Source organism: Ovis aries, chromosome 1, assembly GCF_016772045.2.
Source record: "Ovis aries strain OAR_USU_Benz2616 breed Rambouillet chromosome 1, ARS-UI_Ramb_v3.0, whole genome shotgun sequence".
NCBI lineage: Eukaryota > Metazoa > Chordata > Mammalia > Artiodactyla > Bovidae > Ovis > Ovis aries.
In genome coordinates, this window is record NC_056054.1 from 174,141,550 (window position 1) to 174,163,149 (window position 21,600).

At 43.8% G+C, this 21,600-nt stretch overlaps 2 protein-coding genes across 11 annotated transcripts in view; one reads left to right on the forward strand and one right to left on the reverse strand.

Moving 5' to 3' along the window:
- Positions 1-8,169, forward strand: part of HHLA2 (HHLA2 member of B7 family) — a 153,542-nt gene extending 145,373 nt beyond the window's left edge. For all 7 annotated transcript variants that reach the window (XM_042230925.2, XM_060404268.1, XM_060404267.1 and 4 more), the window contains 2 exons: positions 678-736; positions 1,487-8,169. In XM_042230925.2, coding sequence (XP_042086859.1) covers positions 678-736; positions 1,487-1,537 — 110 coding nt within the window. In that variant the 3' untranslated portion in view covers positions 1,538-8,169. The remainder of the gene's footprint in view (positions 1-677; positions 737-1,486) is intronic.
- Positions 4,120-21,600, reverse strand: part of MYH15 (myosin heavy chain 15) — a 152,066-nt gene continuing 134,585 nt past the window's right edge. For 2 of the 4 annotated variants that reach the window (XM_060404253.1, XM_060404256.1), the window contains 6 exons: positions 18,584-18,709; positions 16,292-16,462; positions 14,124-14,228; positions 7,300-7,395; positions 6,320-6,454; positions 4,120-4,345 (listed from right to left, as the gene is read on the reverse strand). In XM_060404253.1, coding sequence (XP_060260236.1) covers positions 4,331-4,345; positions 6,320-6,454; positions 7,300-7,395; positions 14,124-14,228; positions 16,292-16,462; positions 18,584-18,709 — 648 coding nt within the window. In that variant the 3' untranslated portion in view covers positions 4,120-4,330. Of the gene's footprint in view, positions 6,455-7,299; positions 7,396-14,123; positions 14,229-16,291; positions 16,463-18,583; positions 18,710-21,600 lie in introns of all 4 variants that reach the window. The other 2 variants (XM_060404248.1, XM_060404262.1) reach the window with 1 other exon arrangement.

Below are 21,600 nucleotides of genomic sequence, written 5' to 3' on the forward strand. Positions count from 1 at the left end.
AGGACGGATTCTGATTCTGGAGGAGCAGTCAGATGTCAGCAAAAACCACACTGGGGTGTGGGCCACTTAAAAAAATAAAACAGTGTGTTCCATAGTTTGTGGTCTGAAGCCTTCGGCGAGAAATGACATTATGCCCCCTTTTCCTGTCCATCACCACCTTGGCTCTTTCCCATTGTTTATAGTTAGTAGGCATCAGGCCAACCATCTTAGAGAGCCAGGAGCTGCTGGCTTGCTTGAACTGCCTTTATCCTTGCTTTGGAGCACCTGAATTTACTGCTGTGTGTTTCTGATGAAGTATTTCTACATTAAGGACATTTTTAATGCTGTTTGTTGGAAAAAGATACAAAGAGGGGAGTAACTAATGTGATTCTAATAACATAATCATACTCAGCTGGGGCATCCCTGGTGAATCACATGGTAAAGAATCTGCCTGCAATGAAGGAGACCTGGGTTTGATCCCTGGCTTGGTAAGATCCCCTGGAGAAGGGAATGGCAACCCACTCCAGTATGCTTACCTGGAGAATTCCATGGACAGAGGAGCCTGGCAGGCTATAGCCCATGGGGTCACAAAGAGGTGGACATGACTGAGCAACTATTTGTTGTTACTGAGGTGGGAATAAGGGAGAATAGGGGTTTGGCAAAGAGATGTCTTTTTAAGTTCTGTTTTTTTCCTGTAGAAAGGCATCCACCTACTAATCAGAACTCTAGCAGTGCTGGTACTGAAGAAGAAAATGTGGTAAGGCATTTCCTTTATCAAACTATTTATAAGAATGCTATGGTAAAAAGCTAATTGAACCTTTGACTGATTCACACATTATCTTGCAGGACTTTTACACAGAAAAAAGGCAGGAGGGATTACAGGATAATAGAACAGGAAAAAATACACTTGGGCTCTTCCACTGTCTGTAATTAAACTGGTTCTAGTCACTTAAATAAGTGCTTGCTCATCTCATTTCCAACTGTTACTTGTAAAGATCTCAAATGGCACTATGCACCAATGTGCTTACTCTTCTGCTGGAAACACGGGTTTCCATAGAAGTGGAAGGAAAGACAGATAAAGTAGAGAAAAGCAAACTACAGTTTCTGCCCAGACTCAGACTACTGACCTTCTACACTTTTCCAGCCACTTCTAGGTTCCTTCCGAACTGATAATGCACTTACGAATTATAGCTTGCTTGTATACTTTTTTGCTGCACACCTTTTATTATTTATGACTTCCACTAATCAGGATACATAACAGCAAAGAGTGGGATAAACTTGTTTTTCTACTTGTTAAAATCTCAGGAACATCTAGAAGGGAAATTAAAATTGGTAAGATCTAACTTCATAACTACTTATAACTGTCTCAGGGATCTCTGATTACAGATGCAAACAGTAGCTTACAATTGCCCCCCTCCAAAAAAACAAAACACTACCACCATTAATACTAAAATGGTTATTCTGACATAAACAACAACTATTCTGAGTCCCTGTTTCTTGGTTCCAGGCTCTTTCAGACTATCTACCCAATACAGAAAGTGAAGACAGAAGTTTATAACACAACACAAACATCTGTAATATCCTATGACCTCACCTCCCCTTTCTTCACTGTGATTCCAGCAATGGTTTGTCATGACCTGACAATTCTACCATTTCAAAAAGCTGTGATACTGTAAAGAGAATAGTCACATTGTCTCTTCAGAAACGAAGAATCATTCTCGGGCCCCCCACCTGCATCAAGATTATAAATGCCTGGATACCAAGGATTCCAATTCAGCTTGGATAAAAGAACTCTCTCATTTATTTACATTCCTGCTGCAACCAGCCCAGGAGGCTACAGTGAAGTTTCTGCCAAGAACTCAGAAGAAACAAATCACTAAGAGATGATTCAAAATCTGATCAACTAATGATGGGTGAGCAGTAGAAGCAAAAATCATCTGAGTGAAAAGGTGAAAAACCAGGGCCAAGAAAACAAAGCAATTGATGTGCTAAAGTATTGTACTCTAGTTTTACATGAATGGTTAATATCAGCCTAATCTACTAGATTTAGTATGGTGGATCGTAGGGACCCCATAGAGTAAGAATGTCAGTGTCTCTAAGACAACGCAAGGTGCAAAAGGCCCTATCAACTCAAGAACTGACATCCCTGGGGTTGGGTTGTACTATCCAACACCAGGGTTTCATAGCTGAATGACCCCGGTTATTAAGATAATTTACTCTTTGGCTCAGTTGTCATTTTGTTAATCAGATTTCTAATAAATTTAAATTTTCATATATATTTTTATGCAAGGAGAGAATGGATAACTCAGTTGACTGGATAATCTGTTCTCCTTAATTTTATTATCAATGTGTGAAAAAGGAAGCCTGACTAGGACTTTTATGACAGTCAAATTTTTAAGCCTATAGTTTATGGGAGAAAACCAACCCCAATTGTGTATTCATGCCACCTAGTCCAGTTTTCTGTATCAGCTGGACTTATTTCACAGTCTGTTTTGCACAGAGTTTTGTTGACCTCAGGTATTTGCTACAGTGTTGTGACCAGTGTTCATCACAAATTGTAGAGTACTAAGGACACACAGGCAAAGAGCTGACTCATTGGCAAAGACCCTGGGACTGGGGGCAGGAGGAGAAGGGGACGACAGAGGATGAGATGGCTGGATGGCATCACCAACTCGATGGACAGGGAGGCCTGGCGTGCTGCAGTTCATGGAGCCGCAAAGAGTCGGACACGACTGAGCGACTGAACTGAACTGACTGAAGGACACATAAAGAAATCTTTAGAAAAGGACATAGGGCACTTGGTGAGGAGAACATGCTCAGAACTGTTCTAATCTTACTGTGATGAGGGTCACAAATTTAAAGACCAAAGCCAACACATTGAGGATGGCAGATAAGGACCCTGTGTCTTTCAGCACTGCTGAGCTTAATCTTAGAGTCAGGTTGGATCGCAGAGGCAGACTGCTGAGGATGACAGAAGGATTGTTATGGACGTTCAACACTGTACCACCGTGGGCAGCGGTGAAAAGCCTGCGCCAGGCTGCCCCCTCCACATCTGGTGCTGTCCCTGAGGCCGCTGTTGGGCACATGTGCCAGCGTCAGGAAGGAGAGCTGGACATGGAGTGAGGATGAGCTGGAATTTATAAGAACAAACTGGATCCCGTGCTGTCCCTTGGAGCCTCTAGAGTCTATGCTGGGAGTGACCTGTAAGACAGGCCAGCGCCTACTGCCAAGGAGCCACAGGCCTGCCTGGCGAGGACTCTGACAGGAGCTGGGCCTATCCCAGCTAGCTCACCCTTTCAGCCTTGAGTAATATCTGCCAGCTATCACTGCACCTGGGACCATACATTGACCGTATGAGCATAAAAACAAAGCAGCTTCTCCTTCACTTCTGCCTCTCAAATCGGGTGCACTTTTCTTTTGTGACCAACTGTAATCCAGAACCACACAGAGAAGGGAATTCTAGGAAATGTACCTCCAGCTTAGCCACATTGGTACAATACAGACAGCATACCAGTTATCACTAAACTGAGCGTCTCGCGTGGGAGGGTGCTTCAGTGTTGCACCAGTATGTAGCCTACATGGGTGTCAGCTGGGAGGGTTTTCCTGCACAAAGTGCCTAACTATGACTATAGGTAAATCGCTGTAGAACAGTAAGACTAGCCTGTTGTCTCCCACCATCAGTGGCTAAAAACAGACTCATGGATGTAGAAATGAGTCAAGCAGAACTCCCCAGGGACCATAACATAGCTCATGTCTTCTATGAATATTACTCACTAAGATGCAATATGGACAAAGTATTTTTTTAACATCAAAATTTAAAAGATTCTTGCATCTATTTAATCTTTCCTGTGAAATGTTTACTTACATCTGAGGATCAACAAATTCCCCATTACACTTGAAAGCAACAATACTTCCTTTTATTATTACGTTTCCTGATCACCTTGTTTAAACTACTTTTGATGCGGCATGTTTTTTAAAATGTTTCCCAAATGAGTGGATTCATCAAAACAGAGACTTTTAAATATAAGAACAAACTAGTGGTTACCAGTAGGGAGAGGGGTACCAGGGAGGGAAAGCGGATTAAAAGGTACAAACCACCAGGTACAAAGTAAATGACACAAGAATGCAATGTGCACCATAGAGAATATAACCAGTATTTTATAGTCATTTTAACGAGTATAATCTACAAATATTGAAGCACTATGTTATTACACTTGAAACTAATATAACATTGTAAAGCAACTATACATCAATCTAAAGGTGTATATTTCAAATGCAACGTAAGTTTCTGGTCAGAAAATAGTACCTCCTTGTACTTTTCCAACCTCTGTCCTGTATAAACGAGGACTGCTCATTCTTCATGGACCTGAAAAATAGAGTATCAGCATGTTCTATGAGATTCCTGTGACTTTCATCAGTGGGACATACACCCAGAACGAAGCCCAGGCCTTTCCAGTCATAAGCAGGCCTTAGCCAACTCTTCATTAGCTTCAAAGGGAGGCAGGGAATTGAGGCAATTATCTGCATGAGAGAAAGCAGACCCCAGTAATTCACCGCAAGGGCGTGCTTAGTCACTCAATTTTCTGCCCGCCTTGCATTGCCAGTAAAGGCAGCACCCTCTGGAGAAGACCCCAGAAGGGAGAGATGACATGCATCACCAATTCGCTCCCCAGACCTGATGCACAATTCTATCAGAAAACCTTTTTCCTTTGGTTTATGACAGTGGAGAGATGTTCAGGCTCTCCTTCTGTGAATGGAAAACAATTAGTCATTGCATTGCCAAGGATGATTTTCCTATTCATCTCTGGCCTCTCAGAAGCAATTTCTGCTTCACTCATTTTATTCTTTGTTGGAAATAACTGTGACAAAGTCGAAAGCATTACATCTGTTTCCGAGGCCCTCCGACCTCATGCAGCTGAGTGCAATTGTAGCATGTGCGAAGCATTTCCCTAAACAAATCCATCACAGGGGGTTGCTGGGCAGCTTCCATACAGAAGACCCCGATCCCAGGCTGTAACACTTTGCACGTTGAGGCCAGAGTTCAAACCACTTAGCTGGACCTCTCAATATAGGCCTTCTCCCTGAGACTATTTGCTCATCAATAAGAAATGTATAGAGCCCGCAAAAGTCTCATATTTTTCATATTTGGATCCAAATATATTCAATATGACCAACTTTTAGTCTCTTCTTCAAGAGATCCTTTGACCTCCTGTAATTCATTTTAAAAACTTTACTAAAAAAGTTTACCAGCAATTCATTTTAAAAACTGAAATGGTGGTGCCTGTGCTAAGTGCTCTGTAGGCATTCTATGGATTGTATACAACCTCTTTAAATTTGCTTCTCCTAAAGCCAAATCTCATTTCACAACTGTTTCTGGTAACAGTCTCAGTGAGGAAGCTGAGCTCACTGACATAGTATGAATGTTTCTGTCCCCCCACAAAATTCACATGTTGAATTCCTAACCCCAACGGTGATGGTATTAGGAGCTGAGGCCTTTGTGAAGGGATTAGGTCATGAGATTGAGTCCTCATGCCTGGGAGTAATGTCCTTAAGGAAAAAAAGACTCCAGAGAGCTTCTTCCCTTCTTTCTACCATATGAGGTTACAGTGGGAAGAGGCTTGTCTATAAGGAAGTAGCCCTCACCTGATTCCAAATCTGCCAGCTCCATGACCCTGGACTTCACAGCCTTCAGGCCTGTGAGAAGTGTTTGCAGTTTGTAAGCCACTCCATCTCTGGCATGACATCTCTGAACAGACTAAGATACTGGCCCTGCCAAGCCTACAGCTCCATGTTCTCTGTCACTTTCCAGGAAAATTAGGGCAGTGGCCCCTACTATTGGAACAGAATTTTCGTGGACACAGATGTAGAGAGTTCCTTCTCTGTTTTAGGGAAGAAAACCAGAAAGCAAGACTCTTGCATTTGTTCTTCATGGCCTCCACTTTAAACCTGTCCCCCTGGGATCTCCATATCAGTGTGATACTTGCCCACCACAGAAGAGTTTGCCTAGAATTTCAAGCAGATCCATCTGTGCTTCTTTAATCATCTTTTCCCCTTGGACGCCTGACTGTCCTGCCCACATGAATCTAGACCCAGGAGCTCAGAACCTGCACATTATCCTAGAATTAAGCATTTGAGAAGCGTAATGCAGTGCGCACCCCACTCACATGCTTCCTGTCTCATACTACCCAGACAAGTAGAATTGATAAACATGGGAAGATTTTATCAGAAGCTGTTTTTCAATGTTTTTAAAAGCCTCTGAAGAAACACTTTTCCATGTGATGACATGAGCCTGAAACACCAACGCTTTAAAAGTTACAGCAGAACTGAATACCTGACGCACCTTTTTCCCAAACTCTTTTGCTTTCATCTTGAGTTTAGTAACTTGAGATTCGGCTATCTCTGCTCTTTCCTTAGCTTCATTCAACTCGTGTTGCTGCTTCTTATACTTGGAAAGGTATTGACTAGCTTCTGCTTCCTATAAAAATAAAAAATGAAACAAATCCCTGAGCCTGTATAATCATATTTTTTTTTCTGCCCTGATGTGAGAAAGTTGAAAAATGTGAGAAAGGAATCTAAACTTCTGAGTGTTGAATGAAATACCATATTTTTGTATGATGTATATGGATTCAGACTTCCTAGCAGGCACCAGATCCATTTTATAACATTTTTTCCCCTGGAAATTGAGAACATAGTCGGCATTTTCCACCAATAGGATGTAGTCTAGCTTTCACAGATTTGGTATGTGATAGATTAACCATAATTTGTTTTGTAATCAATTTAACATCCTATTCAGGGTAGAGGGTGTTTGTCTTTACTGTTATAAGGCTCCTCTTATAACAGGCTCCTCTGTCCATGGGATTTCCCAGGCAAGAACACTGGAGTGGATTGCCATTTCCTGCTCCAGGGGATCTTCCCCACTAAGAGTTAGAACCCACGTCTCCTGCATTGATGTTTCCTGGATTCTTTACCACTGAGCCACATGAGAAGCCCCACAGGATGATTACCCAACCAAAATTTTCTATCTCTACATGACACCATGCTCCTATTTGGCTCATATCGTGCAATGCATATGTTTGGGTGTAAGCAAAGGTCAAGGGAGAGAGCTTTGGCTCCCTGAAGGGAAAAGTTGCACAAATTTTAACTATAGGTGATAATTCTAGCATACACATTAAAAAAAAAAAAAAAAAAAGAATGAGCAGACTTTAAGCTGAGCTGGTCCTCTCTGACAAGCTGCTTGTTTAGCTCAGGGCCACATATCTCCATTAATCAAATGTAAATGGCTAGGAAATCCATGAGGCTGCAAGTGCCTCAGGTACTTACCACTGCCTCGATTTGCTGCTTGTAACTTTGTACTTTTAGCTGAAGATTATCCATCAGAGTCTGCATCCTGCTCATATTTTTCTTATCTTCCTCTACCTGCAAAGTATAGGTTTGTATGTGAAGGTGATTTGAAGGATCCAGCAGTTTGCACTGGGTGTAGCCTTACATGGGGAAATGAGAGTAAGGAAAATTTATTAAAGACCGTATGTAGAGCCATGATTTGAAAAATGAGTTTAACTCTATTCATCCCAAGTTGCAACAAATTAATAAACACAGCTCAGAGCAATGACACAGAACTCCCAGCCTCTGTTAAAATGGAAGTTAAAGCCACTAGTTTCAATTTGGTCTTCAGCCTTCCCAGCCCAGCCAAGCCACATCTGCCTGTGGTTTCTCAGTGCCCACCTGCACTGCAGCGCCCCATCAAACCAATTCTTTCCTTGAACTTTCTAACTGACCCTCGGCTTTGGGCAATGGAACTGTTAGGGGAAGCACACTGATTGAAACCGCCCACCCTGGCCAGGCACCATAGTAACTATTTACATGAGTTGTTTTATGACAAGAGATCCTGATAAGGAATACGGAACTAATAAGCCACCACCAACCGGAAGAGTTTGGGAAAGGTCGAAAGGAGACACCGCATGTCCGTCTACTTGCCAGAATCCCTCTTGCTAGCATCCATCTTGGCTGAGCGATGCGTGCGCCACCAGGAAAGACTCAGAATGACTGGCCAAAGACCACACGGAAACTAATCCCATCACCATAAAACCCAAGACTGCAAGCCATGTGGCAGAGCAGTTCTCCTGGGTTCCCTTACCCTACTGCTCTCCACCCGGGTGCCCTTTCCCAATAAAATCTCTTGCTTTGTCAGCACATGTGTCTCCTCAGACAATTCATTTCTGATTGTTAGACAAGAACCCAGTTTCAGGCCCTGGAAGGGGTCCCCCTTCCTGCAACAGAACTATAAGAAAGACTAAGTTTACTGGAATTGTGGAGTGGGCATTAGCAGAGATAGAAAAATTCCATAAGCTATGGGGACCCTGTTTTGTGTGTTCTTATTGCTTCCTTTGAAATCCAGGCTTGGGCTGGGAAAAGGAAATCCAGTAAGAGAGTGTTTTTCAACCATGCTCTGTGATGTCCTGGGTATTCTGAGGAGGAAGGAGGGAAGAGACAGACATGCAGGAAGGCTCTGCCTACCACCCCCTTTACCACACCGTTTTAACTAGAGTACTTCCACTTTGGAGCTGTTGAACTGCCCTGAAGGAGAGTATTTAGACTGATGGTTGAGATGAATGATTTAACCAAGACAAACACCTACTGCTCAAACATTTTTCCTAGCTCCATCTTACTTATTCCATCAAGTATTAGCTTTTTTGGTGGCTTTCATAGTTTCCCCATTTATCTCCCTCAGCCCCCCATAAACAGCCTTCACTCCAACCAGGCTCATCTCCTATGCCCCTATAGTTCTCCTGCTTGTTCCCTCCTTGCTAGGTTTAATGTTTAGCTCCCAGACACAGCACAGAGGCAGCAGCCAGAAATGCTGTTTCCTTGAAAGAGACCTATTTGCTTATCTTAGTAGCTGCGGCCCAAGGGGGCAGTCTTCTAATTTAACACACATCTCTGGAGACCAGGGAGGCTGGTGGCACCATCTTCATACACTCTCCGCCTCACTCTTGGTTTCTAGTGTCTCTTGGAAAGGAGCACGTTTGGTGGCCCAGCTTTCATGGCTGCCACCCAGGGTACATCCCTCGCAAGCTTGGCTCTGGTGGTCAGCAGAACTTACATTCATGGGTCCTACAGGACTGCAACAGTTTTTAACCACCTCCTCCCCTCAGCTTTGGCAGAAGACTGAAATGCCTGGGAAAGCCAGTGGGTGCCATCTTCACATGCCCCACATAGGGCTACCAGTATCTCTGATAAAGGAGCTTCTGCACAGGTCTGGTGTACTGACTTTTGTAGCTGATGTCCAGAGGATAAATTTCTTACTCTGTCTCTGGGCTTGTGTTCAAGCAAGGGCTTGTGTTCACAAGTTCAATGAGATGATAGCAAACAGAGAAAGAGTTCTTAACTGCATAGCACGTCATTCCCTGAAAGAGGTGTATTTGCATACTTTAAAAGCTCCTGCCTAAGGGTCTGGCCTCCAGTCAGCCCTGCATCTAAGTACTGACTGAGATCCTCCCCTTTGCAATATTATAGACAGTTTTTGAACTAAGAGCCCTAAGAACAAAGAAGGCTGCTTGGACAGTCACAAAGATTTCAGAGACAACTAACAGCTAGGGTAGATTGAACAATAAACGTCTTCTTTTACATGAGACTATCCATTTAAGATTGGAAGAGTTGTTTTATCTAATGGATAAACAACAACACAGAGATCAAAAGTTGGAGAAACAAAGTAATATGCTCCAAATGAAGGAATAAGATAAAACCCCAGAAAAGGATAAAGGTAGATGATTTACCTGATAAAAGGTTCAAAATAATGGTCATGAATCTGCTCACCAAGCTCAGGAGAACGATGCATGAACAAAGTGAAAATTTCAACAAAAAGAAAATATAAAAAAGTACCAAGCAGAAATCACAGAGATAGATATCTGAACAAAAATTCCAATATAGGCATTCAACAGTAGACTAGATGAAGTAGAAGAAAGGCTCAGTGAACTTCAAGACAAGGCAGCGGAATTCATCCCATAAAAGTGGGGGGGTGGGGGGGGTGGGGGCGGCGGGTGGGAAATGAGTAAATACAGCTTAAAGGACTTACGGAATAACATCAAGTGGACCAGCATTTGGATTACAAGGGTCTCAGAAGGAGAAGAGAGAAAGAGGCAGAAAAGTAAATTTTTAGGATACAAAATCATTATACAAAAATAAGTTGTGTTTCTGTATACTAATATAAACTATCAGAAATTAAGAAAACAATCCCATTTATAATTGCATCGAAAATAATAAAATACTTAGGAATAAATTTAACCAAGGAGGGAAGGTGGAAAACTTGCACACTGAAAGCTATATGTGTGCGGTGGCCCAGGGATGAAAGAGAGAGAACCAAGGAGAGTCTTGGAATGCAGGAATGGAAAAACCAGACCCTTATGGTCCTTCCCACCCCCATGTTGTAACTATTAATGGAAACAGTATAATTTGTCTCCCCTCCTACCCCATGCTGCTGCTGCTAAGTCCCTCCAGTCGTGTCCGACTCTGTGCGACCCCATAGATGGCAGCCCACCTGGCTCCCCCATCCCTGGGGTTCTCCAGGCAAGAATACTGGAGTGGGTTGCCATTTCCTTCTCCAATGCGTAAAAGTGAAAGTGAAGTCGCTCAGTCGTGTCCGACTCTTTGCGACCCCATGAATTGCAGCATGCCAGGCCACCCTGTCCATCACCAACTCCCGGAGTTCACTCAAACTCATGTCCATCAAGTCGGTGTTTCAAGGGCCCCAATATAAGTGAAAGTGAAAGTCACTCAGTCGTGTACGACTCTTTGTGACCCCATGGACTGTCTGTCCATGGAAATCTCCAGGCCAGAATACTGGAGTGGGTAGCCTTTCCCTTCTCCAGGGGATCTTCCTGACCCAGGAATCAAACCACGGTCTCCTGCATTGCAGGCGGATTCTTTACCAACTGAGCTATCAAGGAAGCCCCCCAAAGGGAGGCTAGCCCTCCCACAGGGAGGAGGTATTTGCCTTCCTCTTACCCCCACCCAGTATTTGTGCCCCATCCAATCAGCAAATGAGCCACAAGACCCCAGTCCCACTCCTTGTAGCCTGGGTATAAAAGTGGACTAAGGACCCCTGTTCAACGTCAGTTTTCCCTTGAGCTGGCCCACTGTTCCAACAGCATCTCCCACTCTAATAAACTTTATTTCCCTCTCGTTTTGTCTTATGTCTGGAAATTCTTTTCCAACCTGCGCCCAGAACACGACAGTACAGCACTGATGAGAGAAACTGAAGAAGACACAAATCGGTGGAAAGCTGTTTTGTGCTTGTGGTTTGGAAGAATTAATGTTAAAATGTCCATACTACCCTAAACAATCTACAGAGTCAATGCACTCACTATTTTTCACAAAAATAGAATGGAACCACAAAAGGCCCTGAGTAGTCAGAGTAATCTTGAGGAAGAAGAACAAAGCTGAAGACGTCTTGCTTTCTGATTTCAAACATATTACAAAGGTACAGTCACTGAAACAGTATATATTGGAATAAAAACAGACATGCAGATCAACTGAACGGAATAAAGAGCCCAGATATATATACATGGCCAATTAATGCAAAGGAGCTAGAATATATAATGGGAAAAAGACAGCTAGTTCTTCAATAAGGTGTGTTGGGAAAACTGGGCAATCGCAAGCCAAAAAGGACATCTGACCACTATCTTATACCATACGTAAACGTGAACTCAAAATGGGGATCAAAACTTGAATCTAAGACCTGAAATCATAAAACTCCTAGCAGACAACACAGAAGGTAAGTACCATAACATTGGTCTTGATCAATTTTTTTGACACCGAAAGCAAAGGCAGTAGAAGTAAAAATAAATCCGTGAAGCTTTCTCTGCCTCAGGCTGCTTGCTCTCCCCTTTATCTTTCCCAGGTGTTGCCTCCCATAAATCTCTTATACTTCTGACTCCACCCTGTCATCTGGTTCCTGGAGAGCCCACCTGAGACCAAATTTTTTTTTTTATCCCTTGAAATGAAGATACTTTATCCGTATTTAGATTACTAAATATATTAAATGACACCTACACACAGGTCCCTGAATATAGGAGGCAGACAAATGTAAAGTAGAGCAGGTCGGTAGAGGGTGGTGGTGGGGAGGAAAACTGTCTTTACCTCCCGTAAATAACATAGGTTCCTAATCCTATGTCCTGCTTTATAGCATACATTTCTAGACACTGGAGAGAGGAAAACAGGATGAATTTCCAAATGCTAGAGGGACAGATAAGGGGAGATAAATTCTCAGTGGGGGACTGGCCTTAAAACTCTTGTGGATGAAGTGACACTTGGTTCCCTTTTCCAATGCAGTATGATTTTCCAAGAGGAATTTTTCCTAGGAAAGAAAAACCCTATTTATATCCCTTTCAAAATGACATTTTATAATGGCACCTATGATGTACTATCACAAAACACCCTGCCCCACGGTCCTGATGGTTATTTTGATGTTAAAGGAGAACAGATTGAATTGACTCAACATCTACCTTGAATATTTCAAAACCAGGTACTGATATCAAGGAATATGGAGGGCTCTCTAATGTCTCTTTAAAGCGACAGGGTCTAGCCTGTTATCTTGTAATAAAAGGTACTCAATAGGTGTTACCTGAGTTGACGGCAGAAAATCATTGCATAATTGAATAGATATACTCTAAGCGTTGTGCAGACACTTGGAAGAAATTAAAAAATACACTTCCATGCTAGTACAAGGGGAAGACAGATTATTGCTATAAATAAACAAAGATAAAAGCACAACAGAATGAGACTGTATTCCTTGGGACAATGAGAAAGTATAGCTTTCGTGGATTGTTGTATAATGAACCTGTTTACAGAAGAAAACTGTAAGAATAACCCATAGGAAAATAAAAAGAAAAAAGCAGACATAATTAACAAGCAGCATTTTGCTTCCTCATGTTTCTTATCCTTGCTCAAAAGAAGCATAGAATAGCACATCGTTCACGTTTCCCAGGTGCTTACTTCCTCCGTCACACATACCATGAGTGCAGTCCCCAGTGGTTTTCATTATAATACCTAGCATGGTCTAAAGAAGTGTCAGACTAATTCGCCTTAGGAAAGAACTACTTATTCAGCAAAGAAGAACGGTACAAATAGCTCATTTCATCTTAATTAGCCCAAGATGGTGCTTCTGAAGCACTCTGCTGTCTTAACAATACCATCCTTCCTAGTGCAACGAAGGAACACTTTGAGGTCTCTGACACCAACTCAGCCTCAGGGGCCACTATCAGGACTGGCAGATCTCGCTTGAGTGCTAAGTTGCTGTAAAGTGGGCACCTAGGGTGAGTTTGCCTTTTCACTGGAACAAGCTATATTGTGTGGCAGAGAGAGCTAGAGAGTAACCATTGGCATCTGTATTTAACTGAAACACACCCATCTGCTCTGTGCCAGGAAGGTGCTGGGCCCAGAGGAATGAGCAAGACATGTGCTATCGTGAGATATCTGGCTTTCTCTGTTTGAAGAAAAGGTAAGACAAGCTGGAAAATGAAAACACAAGTGAAGGAGTAGATTGCTACACTGGCAATGCATTAGTTACTGGTAACAAGTTTGCCCACTTCTTTTCAATTATTTGCTTAGACATGAAAACAGTCAGAAAGCTGCAGGGGGCCTCTCAGCATTTGCTGTATTTCCACCTGGCACCAACACCAGATAGAGTCCTCGGTGGCCTGGAGTGTGTGAGACCAGAAAACAAGAGTGGAAACGTCCCCTGCTCCAATTTAGCTAGCGTCTCATGCAACCTGCTGGCTGAGTCGCCACCCCGGTCTCCGCCAGTCACTTCATTTACACATTGTTCTCACTCAGCCTCTCACAGGAAGGCATCTTTCCAAAAGTGCTGCAGACATTACGTGAGAAAAAACAAGGATGGTATAAATAGCTCTTCGCTTCTAATTGCAACTTGTCACTCACATTGTGCTTCCTGAGAGCTCTAAAGAGGGACTGACCCAAATCAGTAATAGCAGAGGAGCTCTGGAAGGGCAAGTTGGTGTCTCCTGCTGAGGGAGAGGAAGGATGGAGAGAGAACTAGAGGAGTCCTAGGGGGTGGTTTCAGGCTTGAAGGAGCACATCCGCCTGAGGTAGGGTGCGCCAGGCAAGCAGGGAGCGGCTTCTCAGAGTACCTGACGGGTCAGCTCCTTGATGCACCGCTCAAGCCTGTGGGCTCCCCTCTGGGCCTCCAAGTTACGTCGGACTTCACTCTCCAGTTCAGCCTCCAGTTCACGAACCTGCAAGCAAACCATGGTCTCAGATGACAGGTGGACAGCCAGCAAGCCAGGAGGGTATTGCAGTGGCCAACTGACACCATCACTTGGAACAGAGTGACACCATCAAGGGAAGATGTGTTTACTCTGGTTCCCGTAGTGGTGGAACAGAACAAGCTGTCTGGGAAAACTGCCTGGCCAAGTGAGCTGGTCGAACTAGGTGAGCTCATAAAAGGACTGTTTAGACTCTGAAGGATGTGAAAGGCTAATCCATGCAGAGAAGATAAGTATGCCCTCTTGGATTACAACAGTACATACACATGTGCGTATTAGAAAGTACGTAAGTATATATAGAGAATAAGCTATATATAGCTCTCTTTAAGGATTCAGCCAATATACTGCCTCATCATTCTCCATGTTCAGCTGTTTCTCTAAAGAAACCAGACCCTGAGTCTATGTCACACATGTCACCTACAGCCCTGCTAGGTGGGAGAGCTGTAGTACAGATGAGCAGCTGGCCTGTAGCCTTATAGAATTACACGATCAAGGTTAACATAGCATTCATTCAATGAATATGATGCCTCCTATGCAGCAGGGATACAGCAGGGAACAAAACACAAAAACCTCTCCCCTCTACAAGCATCCATTCTAATGCATGAAACACAAAGCAAAGTAAAATATAGATTATGTTAGATGGTGATAAGTGGAATGGAGAGAAATAAAGCAGGACACGGAGTAGGCGGGTTGATAAGGAAGGGTGTTTTTCACACAATTTTGCAGTCAAACCAACTAAACAAGGTCCATTCAGAAGGCCTAACTTTCATCTCTGTGTTTTCCTCCTATGCATAGTGGCTTTTATTCAGTCATTCTGTCCTGTCCGACTCTTTGCAACCCCATGGACTGCAGCACGCCAAGGCCTCCCTGTCCATCACCAACTCCCAGAATTTACTCAAATTCATGTCCATTGAGCTGGTGATGCCATCTAACTAGCGCATTCTCTGTCATCCCCTTCTCCTCCCACCTTCAATCTTTCCCAGCATCAGGGTCTTTTCAGATGAGTCAGTTATTCACATCAGGTGGCCAAAGTATTGGAGTTTCAGCTTCAGCATCAGTCCTTCCAATGAATATGTAAGACTGATTTCCTTTAGGATGAACTGGCTGGACCTCCTTGTAGCCCAAGGGACTAGTGGCTTTTATGAGTCTTCATTTTATCCTGCCACCAATTCTTTTTGAAAATATACGCAGATGTGTACATGTCTTCATATTTTCCCTCTTTCTTGCACAGGTTATATACTCTCCACATTGCCTCTGCCTTTATTATCATTATACTACTAGGCATGAACTCCAGGACATTACAACGCTCTTCCTCACTCCTTTTTAATCAGTATGATTATACTGTCAATGTGTATTGGTATTCCATTATATAGATATATCATAAATGTGCAATAGCAATACTTTCTCAGAGGCCCTTCTGAGGCATGAAAATCCCAGTCAAATATTCTTTCCATCCTTATAGCATCTGTCACATGACCTGTAAATTGTCACTGAAATTGATTCAATAATTTTAAAAATCCTATTTTCAAGATAGGTCTTTCTAGTCTTCCTATCTTGAAGCTCCCTGAAGGCAGGTACTACATCAATTCTGTCAGTCCTCACTATATCTGCACTAAAGTCTTTTTGGTCCTTGATTTACTTGTTCCCCTCTGCTTTCTCTGGCTGTTAGGATATGGGCATTCTCCATAGAGCAGATAGTGGGAGCAAAGGCAGGGAATCAAGAGTGTGAGAGAATGTTTGGAAACAGTGGGTCCCCTGGCTATGGGGAGCCTAGGGCCGGGGCGGGTGAAGCTGGGGGAGATACATTCTACTAAGCAGGAAGGCAGGTTTCACCCACTCCAAGAAGAATCCTGTTTAGTGGCCCAAAGTCAAGAAGAATGAATGAATATACTGAGATCTGACACTCTCAGATGACTGCAAGTGGTACAAGCCCAAGTGAAGAGGGAGGCAGGACTATCTGAGTGATATCCCAAGACATACAGCTTTGAACTGGGAGTTGTCAAGACCCCACGATTACACAGGCAAACTCCTACCCTGGATTCTAGTTTCTGGATTTGCTTTCTGTTCCCCATTATGGCCGTCTGCTCAGCATCATTCAACCTCTCTTGTAAGTCTTTAATGGTCTGCTCCATGTTCTTTCTCATCCTTTCCAAGTGGGCATTAGTATCCTGCTCCTTCTTTAGTGCTTCTGACATGTCTGCTACCTAGAAAAGAAGGAAAGGGACCGAGGTAATCTGGCAGCCAACAGAGCTGAACATTTTGTCCCTAGTCTTCAGCTCCTGATGTGACTAAAGGCCATGCCTCACCTCTGTACTTCATCTCTTCCCACCATGCTCTCCCTAACCTCTGTGGTCCTCGAGTTTGGTGACCATAGGCAATCAAGATAGCAGCAGCTACTGGAGATCAGGGTGATGGGTGGTGGAAACAGACCAGAGATGAAACACCATGTGAACATTACGACACAATATCTCTATTCAAAGAAAGATGACCAGCTGAGGGCAGAGTTTTTAACTCAGTAAAGCAACAGGACATGTCCTGTGGCAGCTTGCACCAGGAAAAGTGTGGTGTGCCTAGGAGAATCTTTTTCACATCTCACTTCTGTAATCCTATGACTTGCAACTGCAAACGAGTTTAGGCTCTAGGAATTTGGCAGCAACTGATGCTCTCGGTGCCAATAATCTGGCACAAAGATGGTTAATTCTTGCAAAGCCCGCTCTCGGCTTTGATCATGTATACAGGGGCTTGGTGTCTTGCTGCCATTATTAAGAACTGTTTCATGAATCTCTCAATGCCTTTAATGTAAGAAAACTGCCCTCTCAGCCAAAGTTTCTCTGTCTATCAGGTTACCAACCATCTGCATAATTCAAGTGTGAGACGTCTGTGCAGATGGTGAGGGCAAAGAATAAATTATGAAGGTAACTCTAGGTTTTGCTATGTGGGGCTGGAGCTCAGAGCTGAACTACTGGAGAATTAAGGCAGGGGAAGAGGTAGTGAGTTCATTTTTCAACATTGTCAAGAAGATCTTTTAAAGGTGAAGTTATGCAGATAGAATCTTCCTAACGTGTGACTGCATAAATTTACCAAGCAGGAGCAAAAAGCTCTTTTTTCCCCACTTCTGTGTAGATTTTCATAAATGTTTGAAATGAGCATATTATTTTTTCTTGGCCAAACACTTTCAAGCTTTCTCACATGTCTTTTCCATCAGAAAGCAGAGTATCCGCGTTGATACAAAATGGCTGAATGCTAGGCATGCTTTCCCCATTCTTCTGGATTCTACAGTGACCTAGAGCTAGGATTTGGTGCAAGAGTTTTAACTACCCAAGTGCTTGATGATTCAGACAGATACAGACATAAGTTTTCCCCTTCTTCTGAATTTTAAAATGACTAATGTAAAACCTAACTGAATATCTTATCTCTTTGGCTCCCATATACTAGTTAGCAAGAGGATCAGCTTTCATTCTCAGGGCAAGCTCTGGGCTGCTCCAAGTGTTTGTGCATCCGACGTACTGTGCAGAAGCACCTGATGGGGAAGCGGTGAGTGGAGGGTGAAATCAAGTCCAAGCTCTGCTCAGCAGATGCTGGGTCCTGCAAGGCTGGGGCCTTGACGCACAGATTTTTCTCCCACCTCCCTCCTTCCATGGCCTTTTTTTTTTTTTTTTTTTTTTTGAGTACTGTCATCTGTTTGCCATGCCTTTTGAGAGAAATCTGCATCTATCCACAGTGCGTGTCCAGAGGGTATCCCTTTTCAGTGCCCACAAAGGTATAGTCAAGGCTGGCAGTCAACTCTGAGCTTGGTCTCATTCAGGAAAAGTACACCTATCAACAACTTTAAACTTGCAGATAAGGAAGGTACACCGATCCTGAAGGTCTTCCTAACCAACCTGATTCTGTTATTGAAGCAGCAGTATGGGCTGTAAAAAAATAAGTGAAATAAGCATTCTTGCCAGATCATCGTCATGAAGCCATTACAGGCCCCAGGAAAAATAGCTATGGGTAAGGAAACATAAGAATTGTTTCTAGACACTAGATATATTGATTCACAAGTGGAAAGTGGTTTGACTATCTTAAAAAGTCTCTTGCTTTCAGAAGATTTTGCTTATGGTGATTCAGCTGCTTCTTTTCATTGTGTGGTTTGGGTGGAAGGGAGGAGCCGATTGGCCTAATTTCCAAAGTGGGGGCAGAGAGGCAGAGGGGTCAGTTAACCTCCCCTCTGGCGGTATGGAGAATCAATGGAATCCCTTCTGGCTGCACCCTTGCCCCTGCCCCTTGGCTACTGCTCCTGTCAGCTCTGGAAGACAGGAGTGAGCATGCAGTTATGGGCCCACCTCGGTGGCTGCCTTCTTGGCCTTCTCTTCCGCATTTTGACACCCCTGCATCGCCTCCTCAGTTTCCTTCTGCATCCTGGCTACATCCACCTCCAGTTTCTTCTTCTGGCCGAGGAGACTCGTGTTCTAAGGAAAAGCAGCATCCTCATTAGGCAAGTTGAGATCAGTGGTGAAACGCAAGCTGGTCTCTTCAGGACATGCAATGGGAGGGGCTCTGGCCAGGAGGTCATTTTCCTCTGGGCAGCCATACTCAGTGAAGCAGCACTTCCAGGGTCAGGAGACCACATTAGACTGAATGCATGGGATTTCATCTATGAGTGGTCCACTACTGGGGAGATGGCAGCCTGAATCCGAAAGGAGCAGTGGATCCAGACAACCTACGAGTCCCAAACACGTGTTTGGTTTTCCCCTTGTTGAGGAGTATGTTTCTCTGCCTTTTGCTCTTTGATGTGGAAAGCAGCAAGTGTCCCAGAGTAGAAGTCAGGGTCAAAAGCAGACATCTGAAAAGCAGGGGTCTGGGAAATAAAAATGAGCTTCCTGCATGCTGCTCCAGGGGGAAAAATCTTTCTCATCATCGACCTCCATTTCTATCAATTCTGCACTGATAGAGGCGGTGGGAAAAGCAATTCTGATGAGCCTCACCCCCCAGCCCTTAGAAAGCTCCATCACACGGGAGGGTTACGTGTGTTCTTTGGCTGGTGCTGCCCTAATTCTTTCCTTCCTGGGTTGTGACATTAGAAGCTGAAACTCCTTTTTGGTCTGTGTTTGTAGCACAGCTTTTCTGAGGGTGTGAAAGCTTAGCAGAGAGAATGTATTTAAAAGGCATCGCCTTCCTATTTTTAATTTCTCTTCTGTTTGTTCACTTTTCCTCTGGCTAGTGCCTCTCTCAGTGACAAGATTAAACCTTGGGAACAGGAAGAGAGATATTCCAGCCTCACAGGTTCTGTCCCGCTTCCTCAATGGCAGGAAGCATCTTTGTCAAGGTTGCTATCCTCAGTCCTCATCAAGAGACAGGCTCTGTGTGCCCAGGGGCTCCTGCTGCCAGGGGTGTAGCCTGGGGGGTGGTGGGGGTGAGGGCATTTCCTGGAGTTTGTTGGGATGCTCACAGCACAAAACTCCATAGAAACTCTTTGTAAAGAAAGGTACAAGTGTAAATCTTGATTCATTTACACACAGAATCACTTAAAATCCACTAGGGAGTTGATGGTTAAAGTATTTTCAAGCTAAATGATTGGTTCTCTTTGGGAAGCAGAGGGTGAGGGAGTACTGTGAAGGGCAAGCTAGATGGTCACAGCTCAGGTTTGCAAAAGGACACGTAATCAGACAGGGATAACTTTGGCCTCATATGTCTGGTCTAGGTTAGAGGTCTATAAAATGCTCACTATACATCAATCAGAAGATAGCTGGTGTTCCCGGAATTGCAAGGGGTCCTACTTGCCCAAGGTAGGACCTCACAAGGGAGAGGAGTCCTTGTGAGCCACAGATCACCTAGATCAGAACTGCACCAAGGGTAGTTTCTGAACTGGCAGCGTCACCTGAAAACTCGCTTGATTCTGAAAACTCGCTTGATTCCTCCTATAGCAGAGATTCTGCAGTGGGTCTGGGATGAGGCCTGAGAATGTACATTTTTGTGTTATTTGCTCTTTTACACATAAAGTTTCAGAAACTCTGCTCTGGAGATCGAGTCTCTGTGGCCTAATTTTCTTTTTGTTGTTTTTCAGATCTATCTCCTCCTCTCTCTGTCTGCTTTTGCTCTGGTTGATGTCCTCATCTCTCTCTAGGCTAGTGCTTTATCATCATATGGAGACCCACTGGTGTATCATCAGTTATAACCATGCATGGCAAATGATTTGTTACCAATAGCTATTAAATACTACAGATTTACTTTTTAAAAATTCAATATTCTACTTTATAACACTTCTACTCATTTTATTTATTTAAGCTTTCCTGAGAGAGAAAGAAAATACTGAAGTGAGTTAGCCTGTCAGGAATTATGCAGAGCCTATAGCCTGTTTTATACATGTGGTACCCTAATAGGATCGTGTCGTGCACATGGACACAAAGTCAGACTGTAGGCACAAACTAAATGCAGTGCCTTCCAGCTGGTGCATCTTTGGCTTATACTTCCTTTTATCCAGTGTTTCTCAGTTACAGTTGGCATTCTGGGAGGGGTAATTCTTTGTGATAGCGAATTACCTGTATTTTGCAGGAGCATTAGTATCTTTGGAACGTGTCTACTAAATGTCAGTGGCACTTCCCAGTCACTATGGCAACCACAATGATCCTACTTCTAAATAGCCCCGAGCATGGCACATCTGCCCCTAACTGCATGAATCCATCCTTCACAACAATCATCAGAGTAAACTTCTGAATATGCAAACCTAATAACTTTGCTCCCAGTTACCACAACTCTTCAGCAGACTTCAAACTTCATCAGTTTCAAAATCAAGTCCCTGGGGATCTGGGTCTGTCCACCTCTCCCTTAGCATCAATTCGGCTGATTTCTCCCACCCTGCCCCCACCGTATGCTACAGTAAATATATCAATTTTCCTTAACGTCCTAAATCCCCTCCTCTCCTCATGCCTCTGCCCTTGACTCTTCTGTCTACTTGGCTGACTTCTTACGTGTCCTTCACAGCTCAGATCAAGCAGACTGTGCACCCCCTGCAGGGTAGGACCGTCAGGGAGGCTTTCTATGGGGCTGTCCTTGCTCTGTCACTGTACTCCTGGCAATGTGCTGCAGCTTGTTTACTTAGATGGTCACGTCTTTAGGATGATGGAGACACTCTGCATCTATCTGCATCTATCTTCCCCAGTGGCTCAGTGGTTAAGAATCCACCTGACAATGCAGGAGACCCGGATTTGATCCCGGGTCAGGAAGATCCCCTGGAGAAGAGAATGGCTACCCACTCCAGTATTCTTACTGGGAAAATCTCATGGACAGAGCGGAGCCTGGTGGGCTACAGTCCATGGAGTCGCCAGAGAGTCAGACATGACTGAGCGACTAAACAACAATA